This window comes from Lutjanus erythropterus, chromosome 21 (genome assembly GCF_056507025.1).
Source record: "Lutjanus erythropterus isolate fLutEry1 chromosome 21, fLutEry1.hap2, whole genome shotgun sequence".
Taxonomy (NCBI): Eukaryota; Metazoa; Chordata; class Actinopteri; order Lutjaniformes; family Lutjanidae; genus Lutjanus; species Lutjanus erythropterus.
In genome coordinates this window covers 17,954,169-17,972,592 of record NC_139337.1, presented here as the reverse complement: position 1 = coordinate 17,972,592, position 18,424 = coordinate 17,954,169, and the positions used below count along the sequence as shown (strand labels likewise).

Genomic DNA, 18,424 nt, shown 5'->3' with positions numbered 1-18,424 from the left:
CTGATGATTGATTATGATTGTTTTTTTAAATTCTGCACTCATTCTAAATTTAATGCCTGCAAGAACAAAAGACTGGAAATGTTGTGGAATGCTAAAAAAAAAAGGTTCAACACTTTGTCAGAAAATTCTGCAATGTCCAATGGTCCAACAGTGTAAAAACTATATATATATATATATATATATATATATATATATATATATATATATATATATATATATATATATATATATATATGTGTGTGTGTACAATCCGGTGACTTTGATATATACAATGTCTGTGACCTTTGACCCCTCAGGTGGTGTTGCATTAAAAAGCAACATGTTATATAAAAGATATTACTGCATGGAGTCCCTGCTTATTTCAGTAAAACAATGCATAGACACATTCTGCACGTTACAACAGTGTGGCTTTGTAGTAAAAGAGTTCAGGTACTAGACTGACCTGCCTGCAGACAATTTCAGACAATTGTAAATGTGTGGTGCATTATGAAGTGCAAAATACCTCAAAAGAGACCATGGACTGAAGTCATATATCAAACAAGAATAGGAAAGAATTCCACTTTCAAAACTTAAACAATTAGTGTCCTTCGTTCCCACATGTTTACTGAGTGTTGCTAAAAAAAAAGAGGTGATGTAACACAGTGGTAAACACGCCACGGTCCCAGGAATGTGTTGCAGACATCAAATTCAGAATGAGCGTCCTAAGTTTTTTGTAATTGGGGTTTTACCAAAAGGAAAAGCTTAACCCTCTGAAGAGACAGAAGCTATTGGTGAAATGGATGCTGCAGACTGAAAACATTGACCACATGTTTTACAAGAAGTGGCTTTAATGCAATAGGCTCATCACCCAAAACTTTTATCACACAAAGGAACACATAGGCCTAATTTTTTCAATTTTCAAACAGTAAGGCCTAAAAAATAATTAAATGAATGCTGCTCACCTGTGTGTCGATGTGTTGCTGTATATGGCCTGGTGTTTGGGTGTCTATTGTGCGTGTGTGTGTTGGTGTGTGTTAGTCCCCATGCTACTCTGCCTGGACCACAACAATGGAGTCCATCAATTGTGCTTTACAAAGCCTGCAGTAGGCTCAAACTTCCATCCCAGCCATGTTTGAGGTCTGTGACTGCATGCACACATCAGCAGCAGTCCTTGTTGTGCGGAGGGCAATGTTGGACGCAACCCCAGATTGTGGTGATTATTACTGCTGACCACACACGTATAGCTGCACACATGCAGGCTATAAAATATTTAACTCCAAACTTCCATCCTCTCTCTTTCTGTCTTGTTTGCACTCAACATGGAATCAATTTGGCAAGAAGTGAGACCCTTGTTTGTTATTTGGGCAGAAGCATCACCAGAGGGTTTTTCCCTGTTCTCTTTTAGTGCTTTTAGTTTTGTCATACTGGGAGAGAGATTATACAACTTGGGTTTTGCGCCACTGACATTAATATACTCATAAGTCATTTCAAAATCATAACCACTCTTTATTTTGTGAGATGGAGAGATGAAAATGTGTTCCTTCCTTGGATTAAAGCATCCAAACAAAGTGAAAAAAAAAAAATGTTTGACTCATTTGTCCTTGTGTCATGCAGAGTTGTGATAAGGACAATGGTTGCCTTAAACTATGGTGAAAGGAAATCCAATTTCATCACTTCATTGTGCCCTTCAGTGTGTAATCAAGGCTATTTCTTGTTTAGTTTTTTCTGCCCACATCTAGCGTAGTGTTTTGTACATGATTTTTTTTGATATGCACTATTAAGGTACGTCGTACATGTTGACGTCTTCCAGGTGACTTTATAAATATGTATGCCTTCGCCAAACTTGATGAAACAACTCAACTTACATTTGATTGTAATGTTTGTTTATTTATTGATGTTATCTAGCAAGGTGAATTACTTGCAGATTCAGTATATCCTGTTTGTTTGCCCAGCCATCGGATTCCACAGTACCACCAGTCATTTCCAGGATATATGGTCCTGATTAGACTATAGACTTTCCTGTAGTGGACAGAGCAGCTTGAGGGCAGGAGAAATGCAAATGTTAAGCAGTGGACATTGCTTATGAGAGAAAATCTGCATATATTAAATGGTCTTATGAAAAAGGCCAGGCTTTCCTTTGCTCAGTGGACCTTTAAAGCTTCTATGTGACATTCTAACCCTAACCCAGCAAAGCAATGTACAACCACCTAAACAAAAATGTTCACCATATTTCAGATATTTTCACCACTTTACCTTGCTGTCAGACTGCCTTTTGCAACGGGAAACGGCTGTTAAATAAGCCACATATCGCTCTCTCCAAACCAACCGTACTCCATGGGTGAAATTGGTCATTTTACCTCACAGAACACAGGACTGTCTGAGCTACTGCTGCCTCAGTCTGCAGCGGCCATGGGTTTGACTCCAGCCTGCAGCCCTTTTCTCTGTGTCATTCCCCCACTTTCTTCTTCCCCTTTCCTTCAGCTGTCCTGTCATTTAAGGCATACAAAGCCAAAAAAGATACAGATTTATGTAACATACTGACTGTGACTGGAGTGTCTGACACAACCCCACATTAAATAATCCAAACTATTTAATTTATGTTCAAATTCCAATATATAGAACCAGAATATAAGCCACGTGAAACCTTGACTTGGATTTCCATAAGAATTATGGCTGTAACGCCTCTATACTGTAATGATGTATAAGACTATTAGCATTTGGGAAACTGAAACTGGGAATCTGTTGGTGGCCTTGTTTGCCAGAGTTGAGAAGACCCAGAGAGAGAGGAGGACAAGATGATGTCATGCTGTTGGATTTGGGGGGATACCACCAAAGAGAAAGAAATAAAGTTGGGGAGGGGATTCAGTTGTAATGCTCAACCCGCCTTGCTGCTTTATGAGGGCTGTAATTAAGGATTGGCTTGTGGTGTTGTGGTCCTGCCGCCACTGAGGGCCTCATGTATCTAACAGACACAAAGATCAATGCCACAGACCCTGGGAATCCTGTTCTGTCATTTATCAGAGGACTTGTTTTTCACCCTACCTCTTCTTTGGGAACAGGCTTTTAAGCCCACTTTGAATCCTGAAAATCATAAAATGAGCAGCCTCTTATATCCCAGGTTTGTCTTTAAGTGTTGCTGGAAGACTGCGCTGTATGTATATCACCAGATCTCTGCAGGGCCGTACTCTGTGTCAGCACTTTGTCAAGTCGACTCTGTCTCTCATTAAGAGCTTAGCACATCAGATGACGTAAGCGCTGGCATCAGAGGTATCATAACTTATCTAGTGTAAACCAAACTTACAGGAGATAAAACTATGGCTGACAGGCTTTATTTCTCACCTGTGCTTGAAGCTCATGTGCGTTTGGTCCATGGGCTTAACAGATCAGCTGGCCACTTGTGTCCCATCAAAGGAATAAATCGGAGGATTAGGCACGCTGCCATTACAGGACTTGGCAACCTCACTCTGCCTAACAGGTCCCTTTCCAAATCATACACTTGGCCAGGAAGCGGCCGGAGCGGCCCCTATAAGTGATCCAATCTGCTGTTTTAGAATTTTCTTTCATATGCTTTGGAATATGATCATCTTTATTTTTGTAAAATACCAATATCGTGTGCTCTTGAACTACCCAAAATGGCAGATTTATTGTTCTTTAACTGCTGGTGTAAGTTTGCTGCTGTCAGGCTCTTTGCCAGGACACTAGTGTGCATACAAGCTCCTATAGATTTACTGATAGTTATACAAAAATGTCCTGAACCACTACTGACAGTCTATCGTCCCGCATTCGCTAAACAGAGTGCACTGCATGCTCCGGGCTTTCATCTACACTTGCTGTGGTTTCTTATGTTTTTCTAAAGCCCATAAAATAATAATTGCCCCTTTTTTCCAGCAGATATGGCTCAGATATTTCCAGCAATGGCTGAAAATTATATAAAGAGTTAATTGAAGGGTCTTTCGTCTAATGTGACTTTCTCTCTCTTGTGTTCTCCTCGCTAACTAGCGTCAGGCTGTCTGGGAGGCTGATCTGAAGGCTGTGAGAGGTGGGAGCTCTGTCGGGCAGACGGGCCTGCTGCTGGGTGACTCCCTCTTTTCTAAAGAGCTGGAGAACATGGGCAAACAGCTCGCTGGTAGGCAGTTCTGTCTTATGTGCATGCATGTGTGCTGTGCCTTTATGTGTGTATGAGTTTGATTATTCAGTCCCTTCAGGATTTCACAGGTTTTTTGGAGGGATTGCTTAAAATGCCTGATTTCACCACTGTTTTTTTTTGTTTTTTTTGCCCCCCAAAAATTTGGATTTTTTTCTTTTGTTTTGTACAATTCATTAGAAATCAAAGGCAACTTGTTCCAGGGAGAATAAAACCACACTCTGTTTGGGTTTTCTAAGAAAAACGTAATAACGGTGACAAACAGTGACCAATCTTGTGGTCTTTTCAGTACCCATGACAAAATAAAAAAAATCCAAAAAAACATGTATGACGTTTGCATGGGGGGCTGCTACTGGTTGAATTTTCATAAATTGTTGCAAGGGACTGATTTTTCTTATTAGTGGCTGACCAGCCTGATTGTTCTTGGGCATTGCGACTTGAAAAGGTCGAGAACCACTGACTGAGGACACTCGGGGCAGAGGGCAGGTTTATTCTCTCTTGAACAAGTGGCCTTCAGTTTTTAATGACTTTAAACATTACTGGTTCCTGCAATTTCATGGGGAAAATGTCTAAAAAAATTACAACTTGTATCACAGTTTTTTAGAAAAGCTGCCATGACAATCATTTTAGGCTGCAAACAAAAAGTCGAAATCCTGGAGGGACTGTTTACTGAATAGAGTGGGTAAATCTGATCTTGGAATACAAGACATAGGCCACACTGTGCAAACTTTCACACACACACACACACACACACACACACGCACTTTGAACTACAGAGACTTATGAAATAGAAAGGGGTTTAGAGAGGGAGGAGTGGGAGGGGGGAGAGTCCGGCAAAAGAATGCATTGCTTTTGGCCAAGGGATTTTCTTGGTTAATTAAAAACTGATCTTCCTGCTCAAATGTGTCAAGACTAAATAGAAAAACTAATTAAAGTTCATTTCCACTTGCCAGGAATCCATCTCAGCTCCAGCTTTGACAGTTTCAATCAATAACTTTCAGCTCTGCTGAGTCACGGCACTGGAGACTGTCTGACAAAATGGAATTTGTGTGGCATTTTGGAAATCGTTTATTCCTAATGCAGTTCAAGGCTCGTCTTTGATATATATGACGTCTGGGTGACTCAGAGACTGCTTTTGTTGTCACGATGATCAAGCGCGTATCCACTCATGAATCAGATGAAAGCCTGAGTGGAGGCCAGAGGGACTGTCGCCATTTACCATCATGTGTCACCCACTTGTTTGTTTATGCTTGTCCTCCCACTCTGTTTGACAGCGTCACTGTGTGTAAAGACCTCATACCCGTCTTCACATACCAGACTTACACAAAGCATACTGGTCCCACTTAGCAAACTTATTACTGTCACCCAACAGTGATCCCAGCTGCTGCAATCTTCTCAGCTCATCTGCCCTGAATACACTGTTTCCCTCGGTGCCTACAGAACAAAACGGCACGCTGGTGCTTAGCAGGCACTATAAGAGGACCATTTGTGTTAACAGCACACTCGGTTTTGCCCCAGAGGTCCTCAGATGGCATTAATTTCTAGTTGTTTTACACTGAGTTACTGAATATTCAGGCCGAGGGCTCCCACCAGGCAGTTCACTGAAGCCGTTCTACAACCTAATTCAGCTCTTTCAAGCCTTTATTAGCTGCTAATACTTTCCATGTTTGGAGCCAGAGCCTCACGTTTCATCTTATATTGTTACCCCAATTATGTGGGTGTGAAATCTGCCTTTTGTGATAAAATGAATATGTTTTTTTCATAACATACATGTTATATAATGTATAATATCCAAGAATGACTGCTCACTAAATTTATTATTAAATGATTTCAACATTAAAGATCCAGTGTGTAGGATTTACAGGGATTTATCAGCAGAATATGGCAGAAATTGAATATAATATTCATAAATATGTGTTTAATAATGTATAATCCCTTGAAAATAAGATTTATTGTGTTATTGTTACCTTAGAATGAGACATTTATCTAAAGAGGGTGTGGGTCCAATTAACATAAATACTTAAACACCACATTGGCCTATGTGGCGTAAGTTATAAGAAAAAACTTTTCTTTCTCCATTTAGATCATAAAGCCTTGATATAATTTGGCTCATTTGAAATGGAGGTGAGAAATAAATGTCATAGTGCTTTTTATCAAGAAAAAATTCAGCTCCCCCATTAATTTACAGGTCTGTCTTGTTGGGACCAATAGGTCCATGCCGCCATGTTGCACTGCCATGTTTCTGTAGAAGCCCAGAACAGACAAACCAAACACTGACACTAGATGTGGCTTTTCGCATTTTGCAAGAATTTTACAATCACCATAGGTTCTCTTACACACTCGGAGGGGGACAAGATGCATAGATGTCCCTGCTAGATGACACTAAATCCTACACACTGGTTTTTAATATAAAGCTTAATTTGAATGCGGTGTCACATAGGGATGGGTATTGTTTTAAAAATTTCAGTATAGTTGATGATACGATATATTTTTCCATACAGTTTTATATATTCCTTACATGTTGGGAGTATGAACTCATTTTAACGCCTTTATCCATTTTACAAAAAGTGCCAATCTTCTCAATACATCATTGTTCAATATAAAGGTCATTACTTACTGTAACACAGTCAAGAGTTAGAGAAGTTTCCTATTTTAGAGCCAGAAAAATCTGATCAGAGTCCAAGTAAACAAGGCTGAGAATCTTGCCAAGCTTTTGATTGGAACTATCGATTTTTTTTTTTGACACTTCTTGATGCTACACGTACATTTTTGTTCTGTCCTCAAAAAGTATTGGGCATCAATACCCGTACTTACACCATATCAGGAATGTGTACTTCTTCCATATTCGTACTTATTTATCTATCTAAGAGATGGCTACTGTGTTAATTTCTTCAGGCAGCAGCTTATTTTATTGTTGTCAGCCTGTAGATGAAAATACAGACAAGCGATTTGTGATTAGCACTTAAGTTTATTTTCAGAGGAGGGACCTAATAAAGTTTGCATGCGTTCTGAATGGTTCTATAGCGTGCTCTGGCCCTGTGCTCCCCCACCACGTGCAACTGCTGCTTGATCAAAGACTTTAATAGATTAGAGCTGTTTCTATTTCTTCTTGTCTCTTTCTCTCTGTCTCTCTCTGTCTCATTTTCTCCCCATCTTTCTTTTTCCAGTTCCTCTTATTACTGAAAGACGGGATCAAAACTTATCAAAAGGTTTAAACCATATGGATTTTGATGTTACCTCTTTGATGTCTCTGAGCTGTCATTTTATATCAGTGTCAGTGAGATGGCTTATAGTATTTCTGTGTTCAACACAGTCGACTGCAGAGGATTTCAAAATAAAGTTGCTTGTGACAGGCCATTCATTAATGCCAGGAAGCAAAGGGGAAGCAACTGGTTTACAATAAAATCATGAACGGAGCAACCATTTATGGAGGGGAGAAAGACTTTCACAACAAAAACATGTGGTGTTTATCATTATTTTGGTAAATAACGAGAGGAAAATATCTGCTTTATGGGAACAGATTACTAATGAACATATCCTGTTTACGATGTAATGATAACATCAGGCATGGTGTGGGTGGTTAAAGGCTTTAAATGGGAAATCATCATATGTGGAACTTGAATTTACACCGGTTTTTCCTCTGTGGGGGAGACTGGGGATGGTTGCAACACTTTTTGCATTTCTCTCAGTTACTCAGAGGTTATTTGAACCAGAACAACCAAATCTGAATATGTTAAACTTATATCTGTTTTCTAATTAGTCATACCATTTAAAGATGATTACATTACATTGTGCCTCCTGTTGGCTGGCTTCCCCCTCCAATTCCACCCCTCCATTAAGTACACGTCAAGTAATTTCCCCCCCCAAATGGTTTCTGTCATTTTAGGTAGTTCTTATCATTGCTGATGTATCTCTAAGTGTTTATTTTCCTGATCAGTTGAGTATTAATTAGTTATTTGATGTTATAAAAAGAGCATTTCATGCCATGATTGACAGCACACGATGGCAGCACTCATGACCGGGATATTTTGGCTTCATTTTTTTACAGTGGGAGGAAACATGTAATTATCTTTATTTTTGGTGCAACATGATTTATTATTTATTCAACAATATTTAATGATTCAAAAGATTTTCTCATTATATACAAAAAAAGACAAATTAATGCAAAACAATTGAGTGGATGGTTACAAAGATGAAAAAATCAATATTTAATTCAATAAATGCAGTAGCAGATGTTGAATGTGTCTTCTGCCTGGTTGGAGTAGGTCTAACTGTGCATGTGCAGTAAGCGTGTCATTACTCTAGCAAGTTGCTGATTGGAGAAATAAGACTCATTGTAACCATCCTTTTTTGCAACTGTCCCTAGTCTGCCCTATAATCTAAGTATTTCACTGTCTCCAGTTGGTCGTAATGTCTAGTAGCTGTTCATGCAGACTATCAATCTTAAAACAAAGCTTCTTTATGGTTTCTAATGTTTCATACTGTAGTCTTGCCATTGCCACAAGCTGACGTCATGATATGCCTTGAACACAAAGTTAATTGTCTTTCAACTTTCAGTCAGAGTGAGGCAAAGCGGTAACCTGCATCTTTAGTTTTCTGTCTTATTATTTAGAGAAGTAACATGTGTTGAATATACTCGGGTTAAAGGAACACAGTCGGACACAATGTCATGAAGTACACATGCAGATTATTGGGCAAGGCACTGAGCAGTATGTGCTCTGCATTGCATCTCGCTGCAAAGGCTGACCTCCATACAATCAGAGCTGATTAAGCGCAGAAACAGCAATCTAATTATGCATGTCAGAGAATGAGATGTATTTGATCCCTGAAGGATTGTATACAAAACAGTCTGGAACAGATTTCAAACCAACTAAATCATGTCCCAGAGCTTAATATAGAGTAGTATTGCAGAGGTTTTTCAGCTTTGCATACTAAATGGATATTTGTAAGTGAACAAGAGTGTATGCTTCATGTTTTTGTGTGGAAAAATGTTGTTTGTGTAGGAAGACAGCACTGTTTTCTCAGAAACAAGGAAGTGAAGGTTTGTGAAATACTCGTCATGCTTCCTCTTGTTATTTATTTAACGTCACACGTATACAGTCTTCCAGAAATACTCGCTCCCGATGAGTCATTCCTGAAATTATCCCTCTCAAATGATAACTCCCAGACTGGTTTGTTGAATAGAAATCGCCATGGTCTTGAACAAAAGCGTAAAACATGGAAAAAATTACCCAGATGTTGATCGCAGGAGTTGGCAGCGTCACTTCTTTCACAAACAGAAAATGTTTTTGAGACTACCAGTGAGGCAAACAAATGTATTTTTGTCAGGCACAGGAACTTTTTTTTTTTTTTTTTTACCAAGCTGTGCTTACTGTATATCAACTTGGAACCTTTTCTGACAGAGGAAGCTGGATTCACCACAATTTACAGGGTCTATAAATATTGTCATCATTGCCCAGAAGAAGGATTAAACCGAGCGGTCTCGCCCTCTTTAATGCTCAGTAAAGTTTGTGAATCATCAGTCTTGTAGGACATACTAACCTCACAGCCTCTGAATATGTAATAAAAATATAAGCCTGATTTAATCTGGGAATTGCTAAGGAGAGTTACTGGTGTTATCTGGGATTTGTTTTACAGCACTGCTGTGTTACAGTTACTGTATACTTATAAAAGATATTCTCACTAAATGTGTGGGAAATAGAAGTTTGCGCAACGCTTAATTTTTACTTTTTGCCTTTTTTCTTTTTCTCATTTTGAGTTTTAAGTTTCTTTATTCAGCAAATGACAGACAACAATGTCACAATTAATGCTATTTCTACACTATTGATTATGTAACAATTAATATATTTAATACAGTTAAATTCTTAACAGCAATTAAGAGATGAATCATTAACAACCTATACACATTTATTTTAAATCTGTAAGTCAATAGTAATAATTTAGTAATAATTTTCTATTTTAATTTTCAAAATTTCTCCTTTCTTTCTAATTTGTTTATTTTATGCTATATCATCTGCTTTTCCCTGCAGAGGTTGAAAAGGACCTGGCCAAGCTGGCAGAAGTAGGGAAGATGACCACTCGGAGCACCAATAATCCGCACAGTAGTCTGCTCCACACCCCTCTGCGCCACAGAACGCTACCAGACACACTGCCTCTTACCAGCCTGGTCTCTAGACCCCAGTCTCCAGCCGGCAGCCTCTCAGGCAAGCCCTGCGGTGTGGGCCTCCCTCTGCTCAGCCCCAAGCCCACCTCCCTGGTCATGGGTCGGACTCAATCTCCCAGCAACCCTTCGAGCAGGACTCAAACCCCCAGAACGCCCAGCAGGCCCCTGACCCCAAATAGTTTACTGACACGCTCCACCTTTAACACTGGGTCTCATAAAGAGGTGACCTTCAGGAGGTCGCGGAGCCGCCCTGTGACACCCACAAGTCAGCCCACACACCCCCGACCACTGCTCACCCCACCTGGACTAAGCACTACTGACAGCCTTGGTGCCAGCCTACGAGCCTATCTGTCTGAGGTAAGACCTGAAACTTGGCATCATGAACCCTGCTGCTGCTCACTGTTTTGAGCAATAATGCACGACAAGAGCCATATTTCCACCACAGGAACTTAACTTGACACAGTATCCGCCATGGCCATGTTGATGTCTGATTCTACATATTAGCATTAAAATTTTAGCTGGTCCTCATGTGTTAGATTTATCTACTGCAGTACAAAGTACATTTTGTAAAACATAGAGTAAAATTGTCATAAACTTTGGGTCATGGACTTGAAAATCACTCCAACTTTATTGTAATGTTTCAGTATGGTGAGCGTGAACTTATGTGCTGAGTGTTAAACAGGCTCAATGCCCAAGTAAAGCTGGCTGTAGAACATGAGAGCGTTTACACAGAAAGATTATGACCAAGAGCACCAGAACACACACTGTCACACATGTGCATACCCTCACACACACACCCTCACAGACACGCTTCGTGTGGGGTTTAGTAGAGAGTCACGGAGGTCCGTACAGTAGTATGTCATTTCATTGTGGAAAAATGAGTCTGGCATAAAAGGAGAAACTTTCAATGGGATTTCTTTCTTATATTGCTTTCATGATTTACTGAACAGGGGTGTTGTTAAATGTGAGACCTTTTTGAAGGCTTTATTAATGGTGGGCAGGAATTTTGCAGTCCCTCTGTATACTCTTTGACAGTTATGCTAGTTGACACCTAGTGAGATTATCCAAAACACTAGTGCACCCAGTCTGCTTTTATTAAGGCCACCTGGTCCTGTGTAGAGGGACTAAAGCCCCTAAAGGAGGCCTGTTTAGAGAAACCTTTTAAATACTCAATGAACAGGAAAGATATATCTGCTTTTTTCTTGACTACTTGTGTAGGCATTTAAAGCTCCATTGTATGAGACTTACAGGAATTTATCGGCAGAATATGACAGAAATTATATATACTATTCAAAAGTCACCTGAAAATAAGAACTGTTGTGTTTTTGTTACCTTTATATCTTGAGAGGGAGCAGGGTCACAATGTTGCACCGCCATGTTTTTGCAGTAGCCCAGAACAGACAAACTAAACCGTGGCTCGAGATTTACAGATCCTTTCACGTTTTGCACAAGTTTCATGGCCACTGTAGGTTTTTCCACACACTTGGAGGGGAAGAGTGAGATGAGGTCTGTGCATGACAACATCCCGAAGGACTGGGATATCATCATTTTATCACAGAAAAAGAAGCGCACAAAACGTATTTTGTAGTCATGGGGCAATTTTTTTCTATCAAAGTTTTGATCTTTCCATATACAAAATGATTAAAAAACAAAAAAACAAAAACAAATGTAGTACTGTTATGCCTTAAGTTTGTGAGTGATCTCAATTACAATTTTTGTTCATCTCAGTTTATTGTACCGTCTCTTCTTTTCATGATGTCGTTCCCACTTTTAAAGCGTAAAGTAACATTTCCACAAAATGTCTAAAAATGCTAGACCAATGCTGTTTTTCTTTTTAGTTTGATACTTATATTATCCCAAATGTTTCCAACAAATCTAGAGGCATTCATAATTTATTCAAGGTAACAGATGTTCCTGCTAACATCTAGTTGCTGTAACTTTTGGGAAGACTACTGACTACAAGACCTACAAGAACTTGAATACAACATGTACATTAAATGTGTAGGATAGACAAGCAGATGGCTAAATTAACAGACTGACCTCTCTTATTTTTAGTTTCCACAGTATATAAATTAATATACTTCTTGTCCTATTTTTCCATACCAGGATGAGTTTTACCAGCAGCTTCAGGCCATCCGACAGCCTTGGCATATTCCCAGTGACACAGACAGTGACATCCTGGAGCCTCCGGAGCAGGATAAGAGTGAGTGACCTATCTCGCTCTTCCTTCCTTCTGTCTTTTGTTTCTTTTTTTAAACCCTACATTTGATTTGTTTATCTCCTCATTCAGATTTTCTTTACTAAAGAGAGCAATCACTCAGCTGAGTCCTCAGTTGCAAATCTGACAAATTACCCCTGTAATGTTTTTACCTTCCCACTGATTCCCTATTGATTTTTTTTTTCTAAGACGTGTGGCTCATTTCATTTACTGTAATGTCACTTTATGACAGTGAGTAACTAAGTGGCTTACGATCTATTAAAAACTGAAGATTAATGTGCAAGTCATCCTTGTAAAATTCTGAGCCGGCGCAAAAGGGCTGACGCATGAAAATTTCCACGTCTCACAGTTGGGTGAAATCCTGGGGGGGTTTCATAGGGGGGAAACGTTGTCATGTAAAATATTCTTTCCTGGCATCGAGGAAGAGATATATATCTCTATCATGATCCAGTCGATAGACATGAACGGTTCTTGCTTGAACGTCGTAAATCCAGTTGTAGTAGTGGTCTGGCTGGGATTCAGTACAGCACATTACTCTGGATCTGAACATGACAGAATTAGATCAGACCTCCTTGAATGTTCTGGTCTATAAATCACATGGATGTACTGTATGTGGCAATATGGTCTGATTGTCAGAGGCTTATAGTCCAGAATTCACTGAGGTCCTCTAACTAACTGTCAAATTTATGCTCTCTTAACATTGGTTAAGAAGTATAACATTTGTCCTGATTTCGGCAAAAAACAGGCTCATACCTGTTAGTCGCAAGCAGGAATGAAATTATTGTATTATGGTGGGATACGGTCTGCAAAGTTAATATTTTTGCTTTGGGATGATGTGAAAGACAGTTAACAGCTCACAGATCAGCCTCTGAGCCTATGAGTGGTAATACAAATAGAAATTTTGGCCCAGTAAAAGGTCAAAAGCCACGCTTCCTCCACAGGAACATTCCCCAGGGCCACACTGAGTCAAACCATGCCGTGCTGATTTGCATTTCCATTACCACTTTTATCATGCAGAAGTAGCACCCAAGAGTGGATCAAAACATGCCCAACCTGCCTGTAAGCGGGTTGCGGTGACATCTTGCTGACTATAACCAACCCATGCCAACTCCCTTCTGCTCGTCAAGTGTGCAGGACTCAGGTCTGTGCAGGAGAGCAGAGAGAAAACGGCCTTTAAAAGTCTGTCCCTTCTCAGCTCTCAGTACTTTTGCAGCTTCTCAGTTATTCTTCTGTGTTGCTGTTTGTACTTCTGTTTTATTTCACAGTTTTTTTTTCAGCTGTGTAGGAGTCATGTTAAGGTCGTGTTAAATAACAAAATAATGGGGACACCTTCGAGCAGGTGGCCCTGTTGTAATGGCCATGCAAACCCCTGCTGTGCTGGGCTGATGTGCCGATTCAAACCGAGTCAAGCCAAGTCAGCACCTATATGGAAAAGGGGTATCAGTTCCTTGAAAAGAGGTTCCTGGGACTAAAAGTTCTGGGTATTTTGTGTGGAAATGAAGCTAAAGTGAACAGAAATGCAATAACTAATCCTCCTGGGAAAATGAAAGTCCACATTTAATTTTTTGGACATTTAGCCATTGGTTTTTGAGATACCTTTTGGACCAGAGTGGAACGTTGGAAAAAGTTTGACCCAATACCCAAATTTCATGGTAATCTGACTTGTAGTTGCCAAAATATCTTGCTCTGAACATGTTGGACAGACAGACAGACAGACTGATCAACATGCATAACCAACAGACTGATTACCATTGTTATATTTAGAATCCACCACTACTGGGGCAAAAATGCTGACTCTGAAGTTAATTTATGATTGAGTCAAAAAATTATACAGTATATGCCCTGAATCCCAAAATGTTCTCAGATTAACTTGCGCTGTTTTCTCAGTAAACAAGAATCAGAATCAGCTACTAAAACTGCAAATCAAGTGCATGTGGGACTCCAAAAAAAATGGCTTTCATCAACTTTATGACACAAGAATTCCAGTCAAACAAAAGATCAAGCATGCAAATGGTTGTCACATGGACATATAACACTCCTGACAAGTTCCTCTAGAGGGCCGTTGTTTTGCCAAATGTGTATCTTGCAAAATAAATGGATAAATTTCCCTAATAGCCCCTGGGGGCCAGCTCTAAGCCTTGGCAGTCGTAATGGTATGTTGAGAAGGATATGAGCCGCACATTGAATTAGAGGTGGCTCAGACTCAGAAAGAGAGAGAGGGACTGACAGGGGAAAAGAGACCAAACAGCCACAAGACGTGACAAAGCACTTTCTGGCGTGAGAGAGGGCCCACAGGACTGTTCGCTGAAATCTGGTTTGTATGTCTCTGTGTGTGTGCATGTGCAAGTGTGTGTATTAAATGTGTGAGTGATCGTATTTGTCGGGGTAAGATGTTAAAATTGTTTTCAGAGAGCGTTTTTGCCCCGCTAATCTGATTTTTCAGTCTTTTCAGGGGGTATTTTTTGACCTATGAAATAATATAGTTGAGTTGCACACTAGCAACCAGACACTCAATTTGTACCACTAAGATTTTATAACATTATAATCTACAAACAGAGGAACAGAGAAATCCTCTTCTGCCTATTTGCTTTGACGCTGTCCAAATTTCAAACTCGTGTGGACATGCTCTGGGTGTTTGAGTCTGTCCCTGTACCTGTGTGTGCATGTGTGTCCATGAATGTGCTGCTCACTTCATTAGCGCAGTGACACCCTCTTCCCAGTATCACAGCAGATGTGTCTGAGCTGGCGCCAAGTGTATGGTGAGAACTAAATAGCGGGGAAAAAATCCATAGCTATTTCCTGTTATTCTATAAACTTCCACAATGGGACAACCACACATACCACAATGGAGATGAAAGAAGTCTGTCCTTTCTCTCACTCTTGTCCTAACCCCTTTGTTCCTAATGGCTGCAGCCATCCCACTCAGCACAGTAATGAATCCAACGCAGACGTGTACAGTGGGCGTAAATCAGCGTGTTACATTATACACCTGTCAAGATTGTTTAAAGGATTCAGTATTAAGAGTGTGTAAAGATAGTTGGTGTTACTAATCTACAGAAAATCACAATCACTAATCGCAGAAGCAGAAGTGATGGTGCACCTGGTGGACATGTTGACATTTGAGCATATACACCTGTCACAGTTCTTTACAAAAATGAAAAAAAAGGAGATATTTTGGATTAGCTTCAGTTACATATGATGAAATCACCCTGTGTGCAACCAATTTAGGATTAGCTTTATGAGCTGCATGTGTGTTTGCTTCCTGCTTCATGAGTGATTTTTCATTCTTAAGTTACCAAGATACTTCATTTTTCACAGTTAGCTTGGTACTGTACATACTATTAATAGTTTGTATTGTTCATTCTGTATACAGTGTTTTTAAGTAGCTAGCTAGCATAGTTATTTTTTATCAAACTCAAAAGAAACAAAATAAAACTGACCAAAAGCGTCTTGACTCATCTTTCCACTGTTCCAACAATCACCAACTCCGGCTTGGTCGAAGTAAAGCCTTAATTCGCCACATTAGATGTGAAAATATCACCAGGAGAAGGGTGAGAGAGAGGTCAAACATCTGAGAAGAAGCTCAGAGAAACAGCATGTAGAGCCAGGATATTTTTTTACATCTATCTCCGTGAATTAATGGTTTACTTTGATTAAACTAGAGTTAGAGATTGTTGGAACAGTGGGAAGATGAGCCAAGATGTTTCTGGTGAGTTTTGTTTGTGTCAGGTTTGATTGAAAGTGACAATGCTAGCTAGCTAGCTTAGGTTAGCTTTTTTTCTACATAATTGGGGGACAGTGTACTTAGACCAACTTGTAACTGACAACAGCTTCCTGTTTTCCTTCCACACCTCGTCCTTTTTGAAACGGCTGCGGTGGACCATAAAAGATGTGCGACTTCTCAACTTCGTAAATTACCTCCCTGTTGACTGGTGGAGTAACAGCAGCATCAAGGACGTCAGCATTGATTCTCACAAAAGAAAATAAGTTGGAGGTGAAGCCAGTGTGCAAAACTTTGTAAAAATACAAACAACTTGTCTCTCAGTGTTCGCTGACGCACGGAGCAGATTAGACACTTCAAATAAAACTGAAATTGTTTGCTTCGCTTCTAGTTAGGAAGTGGTGTGAGAGTGGTATTGCTCTTCTCATGTAACTCTTTACAAAATGTTGAACAGTTCCTTGAGTCACCATGCTGCCCTACATGACATATTTTCTGTGTTCATTTTTTCACAGGTGGTGCACGAGATGCCAATAAGAGATCTGTGTTTTCAGGTGAGACTCTGAAATGTTGAGCCCAGAGAGACAGACTCACCTCCGAATATGATGTGTATCATTTTGTTCACCAGAAACCAATTCTGCTATTGTAAGCAACTGCCTTAAGTTTAGAGAGCCTCAATGTCAGTCAATGACCTCATTTGTAGAGCCACAACACGTTACCCAAATAACTACCAATGGGTGGCTTACTGTAGAAGCCTCCACCTTCATTTATGGTCCATTCAATTACAGTTACAGGCTAAATGGAGGGCACAGTGGCTCTGAAATGTGATTGGTGGAGGCTGGCCATGTGTGGAGACAGGAACGCCGTTGCCCAGTTCCATTAAGTCACTTGGGTTCTGAGTTTACACGCAGCAGACAGCGTCAACGCTCAGCGTCAACATTTGGGAGAAGGAGAAAGTCTGTCTGGTTTGAGGTTGTCTGCGGTTCTCCTTCTTGTGGCTCTGGAGGTGCCCACAGTTCCCAGTGTCAGTGTGCCAGTCTGGAGGGAGATCTGAGAGCAGGCTGCTGCTGCTTGGCTATCAGAGGGGCCAGAGCATTGCCACGGCAACCAAACTCAAAGCTCGCTGCTTAAGTCACCCCAATCACCGCTCTCCCAGAAGTTATTGTGAAATATGGTTGTTGGAGCCTACACTGGGCAGCAGCAGGCCTCATTTTCCACCTCATGTTTGTCTATGACATGTTCAAATATTAAATGGCTGTTTCATAGTAATTACCCCAGTTATTATTCTTATTAGCGGTTAAATGTGTCTGATTCTGGTTTCTAGGAGACTGATGTTTTTGTCTGTCATTTTTCACAGGCCTATAGTGACGAAGACCAGAGACATTGATCCAATCAAACTATTATGCAAACCACTGGACATTTTGAATATGTGTACAGAGACAATTATTTTTATAATTCATATGAATGAGGAAAAAAAAAGATTGTATACTTTTTTCACAGATATTTCATAGACATTGTACTGTAACTGTATGATAAAAAGTGAAAATTATGACTTCAGAGTATGGAATATAACATTTATTTTTGTTTGCTCTATAGCATGCTATTGAACTTCCATGTGGAGTCCAGAAACAGATGCATTTTGTTGTTGATGGACTCTTTTTCTAGGCCTAGTGCATATTCACATTGTGAGGACAGCACACCCATGTTAGGAAAGCATTTATTGATATGCACTGTTTAAAGATGTAGTGTTATTCAAATAGCAAATAATGCAAGTTGTGGAGGGAATACAAGGAATGCTGTTATGTTAATTAAAATGATTTGGTGCACATGTCATTCTGTTTTTGATCCTAATGTATCTCAGCTTGTTCTGTGCTCCTGTTGTGTCAAGGTCTTACAAAGAAACACTAAGGCTGGGTTGCACCAACAAGCATTACTTCTTAATCCCAATTAAATCATCTTTAAATTATATCGCACCAAAGTTTTAAACTAGTTTAAAATTAAGAAAGATTAAATTTAAAACTTTTTTTTAGTTTAGTATGTAATCTAAATATGAATTAAATGTTATTCAGCTAAATTCCAATTTAAAATGTGATCCACTATTAACTACACTGTGCTTTCACTCGAGGAAGTTTAACTCATATTTATACCTGTTTGAGCAAAATAATCAAGTTGCTCCATTAATTCGACCAACAAGTTTTTCCC

At 39.7% G+C, this 18,424-nt stretch overlaps 1 protein-coding gene across 1 annotated transcript in view; it reads left to right on the top strand.

The window, feature by feature from the left end:
* Positions 1-18,055, top strand: part of c21h8orf34 (chromosome 21 C8orf34 homolog) — an 87,462-nt gene extending 69,407 nt beyond the window's left edge. Inside the window, exons 11-15 of the mRNA XM_084747688.1 lie at positions 3,979-4,105; positions 10,153-10,643; positions 12,393-12,489; positions 16,738-16,776; positions 17,580-18,055. Coding sequence (XP_084603814.1) covers positions 3,979-4,105; positions 10,153-10,643; positions 12,393-12,489; positions 16,738-16,776; positions 17,580-17,587 — 762 coding nt within the window. The 3' untranslated portion in view covers positions 17,588-18,055. The remainder of the gene's footprint in view (positions 1-3,978; positions 4,106-10,152; positions 10,644-12,392; positions 12,490-16,737; positions 16,777-17,579) is intronic.
* The last annotated feature ends 369 nt before the right edge of the window (positions 18,056-18,424 follow it).